Below are 9,593 nucleotides of genomic sequence, written 5' to 3' on the forward strand. Positions count from 1 at the left end.
TCCCCGAAACCTTCACCGCGCACACAACTATGTCCAATCGCTTCGAGGCTCGCAAGCAGAACATTCTGGAGCAACTTGAAACTCCGGAGAGTGAGTATCAAGACTTGTCGCCAAAAGGATCTATAGATGTACCCATCCGGGATCTGATCAGCGAAATCAACGCGCTCGACGGTCTTGTCACCACCAGTAGTTGTTCTGGAAGGATAAGTGTATTCCTCGAAGGGCGCAAAGCAAGCAGCGATGATGCACCCACGGAAGAGAGTGGAGAATCTCGTGCTGGTCCAGGCGGCAAAGGCGGCGGAGGGGCGTGGCTGTTCATTTCTCACGATCCAGTAGAGGCACCGGACGCGAACACCTTATCGACATTCTCCTCTAGATTTGGACTGGAAGCTGCATCACTAGACGAGTCGAAAACGCTCGAAGTGAGCAGCAGGTATGTCCACCTCAAGTTCGAGCCAATGGTAAGCTCGCTGCCTGCAATCTTAGTCGCCTCCTGATCCTTATAGATACTTCACATTCTGACTGCATCAACGGCTCATGCTCAACGCGTACTCACAGCAGCCTTGAGTGCTGGCTTCAGAGAAAGCGGTGCAGTCAGCTTGAGCGCTACCAGAACTGGAGAATCCACTCCCATCGTAGCAGTCCGCTCAACAGGCTACTCGTTTGATTCTATCGTTGGCTACCACGATGAAAGCAGCCGCAACATCCTCCTCGTAGATGAAAAGCATCTTGCAACTCTGATCGGTATAGCCAATGATCGCTTCAGAATCAACACCGAGCGCATTGCACGTTTCCAGAACGCCCTCATGCATGCTTTCAGACCTTCAGATTCAGGTACTGGTGGATCAAGCAAGCCAGACTGGGAAGACGCAGAGGTACGAAGGCGGCGGAAAAGAGAAGAAGGTCTTGCAAGACAACAAGCATTACAGAATAATGGCTCGACATGAGACGATGCTCTTAGATTCTAGTGAATCAAACGTCGATGCTATCGATCATATACTGGAATAAAGCATGGCTCGGTGACTGGCACATGCTCAATTGCGCAGCCAGGAATACAGGTGATTATGTGGATGCGAAGTATGCATCCGCACTTCATCCGCACTTCGAAATGCCACTTTTGTTCATACATGCACATGCAAACAAACATGGCTGCGCTAGAAGCAAGCAGCGGAAATATGAATCGCCTTTGCCATGTACCAGGCCACATATCTTTAATTGACAATGTGTCCGATGTTTGAGCTTCCCTATTTTTCTACCACATGCCGATGTGGAGATGCTATAGCCAATAGGAGCGTTCATGCGAAATGTCTCCGACGGGAGACCGGCGACTTCGAACAAACACCACTATGCTAGGAACTATATAAGTACTTACAAAGCTGCCCACCTCCATATGCACAGAACATTACAATAACCACACATCGTCCACACCAACTTCCATCATACTGATCTTAAGCCAACACATTCCATCAGCCCCACGCTTTGTCTGTCAACATGTCCACCCTCGCAGAAGCAAACCGCAGGTACTTCGAGTAAGTCCTGTACCCACTCCCAGCTTTATCACCTTTTTAACATCTCTTCTAGTTCCATATCCGACTCCTACGACGCCAAGCCCTGGTTCGCAAAAGTAAACACCCAAGTCACCGAAATCCTGCGCTCAAAACTCGACTGGGTCGGCATTCCCTTTGCAAAAGCGGACTCCAGCAATGAAGTCAAATTGCTCGATTATGCATGTGGAACGGGATTAATGACGCGTGTTAGTATCTATCGTTGAGTTTGTACAAGTGGTGTGCTAATGTAGAAAGTAGACCTTTGGTCCGTACGTCACCAAGACGCTGGGAATCGACATTTCGCCAAACATGGTATCGACATACAACACACGAATTGAAGCCGCGGGTCTATCAAAGGAGACGGCACATGCGGTTCATGGAGACTTGTTCGACAAGGCGAATCCGTCTCCGGCTGAGCTGTCGGGTCCCGAGTGGACTAACTTCGATCTTGCGGCTGTGGGGTTTGGATTCCATCATTTTGAGGATGTGGTGCATAGCGCGAAGCAGTTGAAGGAGAGACTGCGGCCGGGAGGCGTGTTGGTGATTAACGATTTTCTTGAAGGAGGAGATCTGCAGGCTGATGAGGAGGGGAGGCCGATTGAGGGGAGTGAGGGGAATTTGGCGGTGCATAGTCATGGACATGGCCACTCGCATGGAGGTGCTGGGTCGCATGGACACGGGCATGGCCACAGTCATCACGGCAAGCACGAGCACCACCACAATGAGGAGAAGAAACACGACGTCACAGACTCATCACCAGAGCTCAAGAAGAAGATGAACGACTCCATCGTGGTGCCGCACTTCACTATCGACGGCGTCAAGAAGTTCTTTACAGAAGCTGGATTCGTGGACGTCGATGTCATCACATTGGATGAGAGGAGCTACATGGAATTCGCAGGAAAGAAGCTCTGGCGCACGATCCTCATCGCCAAAGGAAGGAGACCAAATGAGGAGAAGAGTGAGTTATGAGGAGCACTAAAGCTTCCCATGTCAGCTCTAGCAATAGTCATAGATTTTCTATATAGTAGAGCCTAGAATCCTGTCTCGGTATTGCCTTCTCCCATACTCTTACTTCCCGAACTCCCGCTCTGAATGGCACCCAAGATCCCGTCAATATACCCAGCTCCACTCCACTTCTGATGCGTGAGTACATCGCAGCCCAGCGCCTTCTCCCTCGCCTGCACCAGCTTGACATACGCCAACATGCCCTCATCCTTGAACGCGCGCGACAACTCGCACGTAATCGTCGCGGTGCTATGAATCCCCGCCAGCGAGATAAGCTGGAACACGAACCCATGCTTAGCCAGATCCCAGACAAACGACTTGAGCGCGTCTTCGCTGAAGCCTTGGCCCATCCAGTTGAAGCTGGGCGACAGGTTGTATACGAATTTCTTGCCCGGGTACAGTTGGCGGATTTCGCCGGCGAACTTTGCGGCTTTCTCGACGCTTGGGTCGCCCGTTTCGACCCATAGGAGGTCGGCGTAGGGTGCAAATTCTTTGCCACGCTTGGTGGCGGCGGCCATGCCGGCTTTGTAGTGGTAGAAGCCTTCGCGCGTTCGTGGGATGTCCCAGTTGAAGTAGACGGGCGACTTGGTGTACTTCTCTGCCGCTTTGCGGCGCTTCAGGAGGGAGTAGTCGGGATTGGAGCGCGTCTCGTTGAGGTATTCATCGATGATCGATTGGGAGGCACCTTCTTTCTCGAGGTGTTGGACGACGGCTTCGTCAAAGGTGACAAGCTTGTGCTTCTTCACCCATGCTGCTTCGTATGCATCGATCTCCTTTCCTGGTGCACCTGCTGCTTCCATGTTTTGGAGTGTCTCGGCGAGAGGCTCTGATTCTTCTGTGACACCCTTGATGAACTCGTGGTCCCGCACATCAACGGCGCTCGAGATGAGCTTGCCACTTTCTGAGTCTGTCCGTGCAATGACGAGGTTCTCGCAGCCCATCATGTCCCACTGGAAGCGTGCGGCTACGAGACGGTTGATGTGATCACCGACTGGCACGAGGACCTTTCCTGCAAGATGTCCGCACTTCTTTCCACCGTGAAGTTGGTCTTCGAAGTGGACACCAGCTGCACCGTTTTCGGCAAAGAGCTTCGCGAGCTTGATGACGGCCGAGAGACCTCCGTGGCTGTAGGATGTCAGTGTGTTGCCATAATTTCGGCTTCGACTCAACACACCCAGTGTCTCCGTCGGCGATAATGGGCCGCATGTAGTCCAAGTAAGGTGTCTTCGCACGCTCCTCAGCACTCATCTTCCGCCTATTGTCCCAGTTCTTGCGGTCGTGCAGTTGTTGTGCCTTGAACATTCGTTGAACCTGGTTCGGTACCGTGTTGTATGGATAGTCACCAAAATCGGCGGAGACTTCGTTCGTGGTCGTGAGTACGGAAGAACATGCCCATCCCGAGATGTAGAGCACTTCCTGGTTCGGAGCTTGCTGGGTCATTTGTATGGGGTCAATGGCACCCACTGAGGTTCAGAGTAATATGATCAGTCATTGTTCTAGCTATCAGGACTAGAGTCGACGCACTGGTATGTACCGGCTCGCCCTTGGCTGCCTTCTCTTCGAGCAGATTGAAGAGTTTCCGTGCCATTAGGGAGCTGGGATATGTCTGCTGGAGCGCGCCACGCTTGCTGACTACATCCTCCGCCGAGTATGGTCGCTTGATGCCCTTGTATCGCGGTGACGCCCACCAATCCCTCACGGCCTGCACCTGCTCATCGAAGAGCGCATCTTCAGCTTGGCCCGCTTTCGCTGCTTCCGGTAGCAATTGGAACGAATCGCCAGGCAGGGCTGCTGATACTGGAGGGTCTACGGCTTTCAAGGCGGAACTCGACATGCGGTATGCCGTTGTGGAGAGTGGGCGCAGAAGCTGTGGTCTCGATGTTCGCAGAGAGCGGCTCCGGCGCGCGACAGATCGTGATACGGTTCGCAGCATCGTGTGTGTATGTGGGAGAACAGGCCTCCAGCCAGCAGAGCCTACTTCTTCACTGTCAGGGAATTTTAGTAGAGGTGTGTTGGTAAGCGGCTGCCAGGTCTCGGCAAACTTCCGAGGTTGGTGACGATGTTTACCACGCGCCTCGACTCAGCGTCTTTTCTCTTCTCTTCTCGCACGCGGACCGAGAGCTGTTCGGTACACAAGCTGGCTGCGGGTTTCTTCCATTGTGCTCTGCGGCAATGCTTCTCCTCTTCCCCGAACAAGCCGAGGGTAAACGTGCGCTAGGCGTCTTCCAGTGCTGCCCCTCGGTACCTTCGACGTCGCGCTCGCATGGACGGCCAACGCGTGCCTTGTGAAATCTGACCGCCGAGGATTGCCGTGCTGTTTTCTTCTCTTGCTTCAGCCTCTGACAACATATCTCGTTCTGTGTGAAGACAACTCAGAATTGAAGTTTGCTGCAGCGCAGTGTAAACATCTGGACCAATTGCTTTCCCCGCAATTCCCTACCCCAGCTACCCCTCACAGCCATGTCCTTGAGTGCACGAACTGCTTCACGCGCTCTGCGCGCGGCGAAGGTGTGTAAAAAAAAAGTTGTCACATTCACTCTGAAGCTAATTGAACTTCTTACAGCCTTCGGCAGCGCGCCCCTTTGCCTCTGGTATGCGATTAATCAATTTCGAGCTCACTGACACGCATTAACACTTTGTTTGCTAGTACAAGCATGCAGCTACTCTTCTTCCTCTGAGCCAGATCTCAAGGAGACTTTCAAGAAAGTTCTGCCTGCGAAGCGCGAACTGCTCAAGAAGGTTAAGGCGCAGGCCGACAAGAAGCTCGGCGATGTCAAGGTTGAGAATGCGCTTGGTGGAATGAGGTACGCAGAGCCGGATTCAACCACAGAACACAATCTGACAGCAACGTAGAGGCCTGAAGGCTATGGTCTGGGAGGGATCCGTTCTCGACGCCAACGAGGGTATCCGCTTCCATGGCAAGACCATCAAGGACTGCCAAAAGGAGCTTCCCAAGGGCACTTCCGGCACTGAAATGCTTCCCGAGGCTATGTTCTGGCTGCTTCTCACAGGAGAGGTTCCTTCCGTATCCCAGACTCGCGTTCTCTCTCGTGAGCTTGCTGAGAAGGCTGGCATCCCCAAATTCGTCGAGAAGATGCTCGACGACTTCCCCAAGGACCTCCACCCGATGACACAATTCGCATGCGCCGTCTCAGCATTGAACTATGAGTCGAAGTTCGCAAAGGCGTACGAGAAGGGCATCAACAAGGCTGATTACTGGGAGCCGACTTTCGACGACAGCATCAGCTTGCTCGCAAAGCTGCCAACCATCGCTGCAAAGATCTACCAGAACGCGTACCGCGGTGGAGGTGCCCTCCCAGCCCAGGTCGACCTGGAGCAAGATTGGGCGTACAACTTCGCTGCCATGCTGGGCAAGTCCGGCAAGGAGAACGAGGGCTTCCAAGATCTCCTCCGCCTGTACCTTGCTCTGCACGGTGACCACGAGGGTGGTAACGTCTCTGCACACACCACTCACTTGGTCGGATCCGCGCTCAGTGACCCCTTCCTCAGCTACAGTGCCGGTCTGCAGGGTCTTGCTGGTCCTCTCCACGGTCTAGCTGCCCAGGAAGTGCTCCGCTTTATCATCGACATGCAGAAGACTGTCGGTACAAAGTTCTCTGACAAGGATGTCACCGACTTCCTCTGGAGCGTCCTCAAGTCTGGTCGTGTCATTCCCGGTTACGGCCACGCTGTGCTGAGGAAGCCTGACCCGCGTTTCGAGGCTTTGATGGACTTCGCCAATGCTCGACCCGACATTGCGGCGAACCCCGTCTACCAGCTCGTCAAGAAGAACTCTGAAGTCGCTCCTGGTGTGCTTACTGAGCACGGAAAGGTAAGCGATAACCTCAGTCCATTTACATATATCAGTGCTGACCAGAATACAGACTAAGAACCCCTACCCCAACGTCGACTCCTCTTCTGGTGTCCTATTCCACCACTACGGATTCACAGAGACTCTGTACTACACTGCGACATTCGGTGTCAGCCGTGGTCTCGGCCCTCTTGCACAACTCATCTGGGACCGAGCACTGGGTCTGCCCATTGAGCGCCCCAAGTCCATCAACCTCCAGGGCATCCTTGACCAGGTAGGCGCATAGAGGAAACAGCAAGCAAAACGAGCATGCCGAAACGAACGTCTTATAGATATGATGCAGATCCAATGAAGAATGAAATGTGATTTCGAAGTATTACACAGGCCCAAAACTTCAATGCGATTGATACTATATCCCCCTGTTCACCGTACTCCAAATCTTACGCTTACCAAGTCAAACAAAACATGTATACTAAAGGTTCTAACTTGCGACGGCAAGTGACAAGGATGCCTGAAGCTCTACCCATGACCATACCGTCCAATTCAAAACCCGGCAATACTGTGTACTGCTTCAGGCTATCCGATGCCCCTGTTCATTTTCCTTCATAGCTTTCAAACTGCAGCATCGGGCTTCCGGCTCATGGCTCAAAGCTCAACCTGGCCCAATCCAACCCACTCTCTCCACCCACCCCACCCCTTCTTCTCCCCAGGCAATCTAATGCTCTCAATCTCATCCTTCGTGACACCATTCCACTCGTCCTTTGGAATCCATCCAATATACGCCCTATCGCCAAAGCCGCCAATCCAATACACCTCCTCAACCACCAGCCTCACCCACTTGCTCTGATGAATCCTGTTTCCAGGCAACCACGCCGCAGCATCTGGGTGGTATTTGAGATAGCAAGCCGGCACTAGCGGGTTGTTCTTCAAGTCGTCTGAAGTTAGATCCTCCAGCCGACCGACAAGACTGAAGCGTGGGAGGGAGGCAGGGCTACGCCACGTCGAGTCCTGCGGGTGCCAGCGCAGACTCAGCGTGATGTTGCTGCCTGCATCGACGTTCTTGAAGCTTGTGGCGATTGTGATTGCGAGGATCGTGGGATTGCCGGTCTCGGGCTCGCAGTCGCCGTAGTAGTCCATCAAACCAATTGGGGCGCCGGCGACATCGCTGGGGCGGCGCTCGGTGGCGTGTGGTGTGCTGGGGAAGATGGTGGAGAGCGTGCCGATGGATTCGAGGCGTAGAATGCGGCGGGCTTGAACAGCGGATTCGTGGACGGTGGGGATGTTGAAGTCGGTGGTGGATGCGTCGGGGTTGGAGAAGAGATGCTTAGGAGAGGGGAGGTTGAAGGCGGAGGTTGTGGCAGCGAGGGAAAGGAGGGCGCTCGATTTGAGGTACATCTTTATAGACCCTGTAAGGAGAAGGCTAGATTGAGGTACGGAAAGCTACTGCGAGCTATGGTAAGTGGTGAGGTTTGTCAGTGGAGTGGTGTTGATAGCAAACAGTGAGGTCAACCGAGACGTGGGAGGTTGAGCACATCACACGATCCGAAGACGGGAATAACCGGCCGCGGTCAAGCCTAATCTCTTGGAAGTTGATGGCGAGCTCATGACTTCCCTTGGTACCAGAGATTCACGTGTTGCATGATGTGAAAAGAGGTGCAGCTGTAGCTTTTACATTCTTGGAGCTGTTGTGGGGTCATGAGCATGCGGTACCTCTCATGTTCTTGTGTTATCTTATCTGATGGATCGCTGCCAAGAACGTCGGTTGGATGTGTACTTTCAACATGCACTCACTGCTGTAGACGCTATGGCGGAAGCGCACGAGGCCTTTTGAATGTTCTAAAATTACATGAGCGATGTGTTTTGTTATGGTTCTTTTCTACAATGAATCAAAGTGACTTCAGGCATTTCTTCCAGGATAAAGTTGCCGCCAAGCTAGTGTATGCACGTGATCTCGGTTAGCCGCTCGTCCACACCTTCCGTGTCGAAATCACCTCCTCATAGCCGTTCAGAGTCATCGACACCACCGACCGCCACCGCAATCTGTACGTACCAAACTGCACGATCTCCTTCGAACTGAACGCTTTGCACACCCCAACAACAAAAATCCGCAATCCCCAAATTCGACGCTCGAAACAAGACCGCTAACCGGACTTTGCCACACAGAAAAACCCGTCGACAACACTCCAAACTCATCAAACCCATCCACCGCAATCATGGGTAAGGTTCACGGATCCCTCGCTCGTGCCGGAAAGGTCAAGTCTCAGACTCGTAAGCATATACCCCCCATGAAACAGGAAACAGCAGCAGCTAACATCTGGCAGCCAAGGTAAGCCCACCCGCATGCGAACAATCATATTGTCTCCGGCGCACCACATCGGGATGATCACTGCTACGATCACGATACACACCGCAGTCTACGCCTCGCGCGACCCGAAAATAGTGGAGGCTGACACATTGGCAACAGGTTGAGCCCCAGGAGAAAAAGAAGACCCCCAAGGGCCGCGCGAAGAAGAGACTCACTTACACCCGCCGCTTCGTCAACGTCACCATGACCGGTGGCAAGAGGAAGGTCAGTAGCGACCAGGCAGTTTGACGAAAGAGCACATGCTGACCAGGCACAGATGAACCCCAACCCCACTTCATAAGCCAATCTATGAAAGGAGGGCGTTTGGAACGAGCACGATGAGCTAAAGATTTTCGGTCATGGATTCGGTTTTCTCGGGATGGCTATGGACTCGGATCAGAGCGAGTGGGGATCGCGATATGCGAAGAATGTAGCCACGGCACGTTCTCCGGCTGCGAGAGGATCCCACACTTTGGGATGAAGGGAGCATATCCATGGCGCAAATGTACATTCGGCTTTTTGCACGGCTGCATCATGAAATCTAGCTGCTTGTGTCTCAACTTTGTGCATAATTCTTTTGAACTTGCGTGACGTCGCAATATCCTCCTTGCGAAGAGTGCTAACTTAGGGCAGCTCAGTATACATAGTGGCCTTGGAGCTGGTATTAGATGGCGAGAACTACGGCTGTTTCCCCACATGTACATTGTTCTAGCTGGTCTCGCGCTCACAAGATACTAGAGAACGGCTGTGCACCTTGAGACGGATGTACACACATTCTCCACGAATTTACACAGTTTTGCAAGCTGTGCGAGCGCGTTGCAACGTCGTCATCTAGAAATAGCTGTCATTGGTTCCACCAAATCGGACTTGCAGTGAGGCGTGAAGG

General features: G+C 53.0%; 5 protein-coding genes across 5 annotated transcripts, besides 2 other annotated features; 3 read left to right on the forward strand and 2 right to left on the reverse strand.

Moving 5' to 3' along the window:
- Positions 1 to 29: 29 nt before the first annotated feature.
- SNOG_07687 (hypothetical protein) lies at positions 30 to 947 on the forward strand (the record flags this gene model as incomplete). The annotated part of the gene is made up of 2 exons (XM_001797967.1): positions 30 to 461; positions 507 to 947. The coding sequence occupies 2 exons, from the start codon at positions 30 to 32 to the stop codon at positions 945 to 947; spliced, it is 873 nt and encodes a 290-aa protein (XP_001798019.1).
- Positions 948 to 1,364: 417 nt separating this feature from the next.
- On the forward strand, positions 1,365 to 2,516 carry SNOG_07688 (hypothetical protein; the record flags this gene model as incomplete). The annotated part of the gene is made up of 3 exons (XM_001797968.1): positions 1,365 to 1,529; positions 1,582 to 1,753; positions 1,806 to 2,516. The coding sequence occupies exons 1-3, from the start codon at positions 1,492 to 1,494 to the stop codon at positions 2,514 to 2,516; spliced, it is 921 nt and encodes a 306-aa protein (XP_001798020.1). The 5' UTR covers positions 1,365 to 1,491.
- A 62-nt stretch (positions 2,517 to 2,578) lies between these two features.
- SNOG_07689 (hypothetical protein) lies at positions 2,579 to 4,668 on the reverse strand (the record flags this gene model as incomplete). The annotated part of the gene is made up of 3 exons (XM_001797969.1): positions 4,077 to 4,668; positions 3,727 to 4,015; positions 2,579 to 3,677 (listed from the first exon to the last, which is right to left on the reverse strand). The coding sequence occupies exons 1-3, from the start codon at positions 4,483 to 4,485 to the stop codon at positions 2,579 to 2,581; spliced, it is 1,797 nt and encodes a 598-aa protein (XP_001798021.1). The 5' UTR covers positions 4,486 to 4,668.
- A 234-nt stretch (positions 4,669 to 4,902) lies between these two features.
- On the forward strand, positions 4,903 to 6,738 carry SNOG_07690 (hypothetical protein). Its single transcript, XM_001797970.1, has 5 exons — positions 4,903 to 5,060; positions 5,116 to 5,143; positions 5,200 to 5,356; positions 5,406 to 6,384; positions 6,437 to 6,738. Exons 1-5 carry the CDS (start codon positions 5,013 to 5,015, stop codon positions 6,647 to 6,649), a joined length of 1,425 nt encoding a protein of 474 aa, XP_001798022.1. The 5' UTR covers positions 4,903 to 5,012; the 3' UTR covers positions 6,650 to 6,738.
- A 74-nt stretch (positions 6,739 to 6,812) lies between these two features.
- Positions 6,813 to 7,838, reverse strand: SNOG_07691 (hypothetical protein). The gene has a single exon (XM_001797971.1). It carries the CDS (start codon positions 7,756 to 7,758, stop codon positions 7,009 to 7,011), a length of 750 nt encoding a protein of 249 aa, XP_001798023.1. The 5' UTR covers positions 7,759 to 7,838; the 3' UTR covers positions 6,813 to 7,008.
- Positions 7,839 to 8,576: 738 nt separating this feature from the next.
- Positions 8,577 to 8,631: a sequence feature (Short protein (SNOG_07692, EAT85158.2) was converted to a misc_feature.).
- Positions 8,632 to 8,821: 190 nt separating this feature from the next.
- Positions 8,822 to 8,832: a sequence feature (Short protein (SNOG_07692, EAT85158.2) was converted to a misc_feature.).
- Positions 8,833 to 9,593: the final 761 nt, after the last annotated feature.

The sequence above is a fragment of the Parastagonospora nodorum genome (assembly GCF_000146915.1).
Source record: "Parastagonospora nodorum SN15 chromosome Unknown scaffold_11, whole genome shotgun sequence".
NCBI classification, from domain to species: Eukaryota; Fungi; Ascomycota; class Dothideomycetes; order Pleosporales; family Phaeosphaeriaceae; genus Parastagonospora; species Parastagonospora nodorum.

Excerpts from the sequence above, each read along its gene's own strand:
- SNOG_07690 (XM_001797970.1), top strand. The coding sequence starts at position 5,013 with ATGTCCTTGAGTGCACGAACTGCTTCACGCGCTCTGCGCGCGGCGAAG. Across the intron at positions 5,144-5,199 it reads AGCGCGCCCCTTTGCCTCTG|TACAAGCATGCAGCTACTCT; the intron begins GTATGCGATTAA and ends TTTGTTTGCTAG. Across the intron at positions 5,357-5,405 it reads AATGCGCTTGGTGGAATGAG|AGGCCTGAAGGCTATGGTCT; the intron begins GTACGCAGAGCC and ends ACAGCAACGTAG.
- SNOG_07691 (XM_001797971.1), bottom strand. The coding sequence starts at position 7,758 with ATGTACCTCAAATCGAGCGCCCTCCTTTCCCTCGCTGCCACAACCTCC.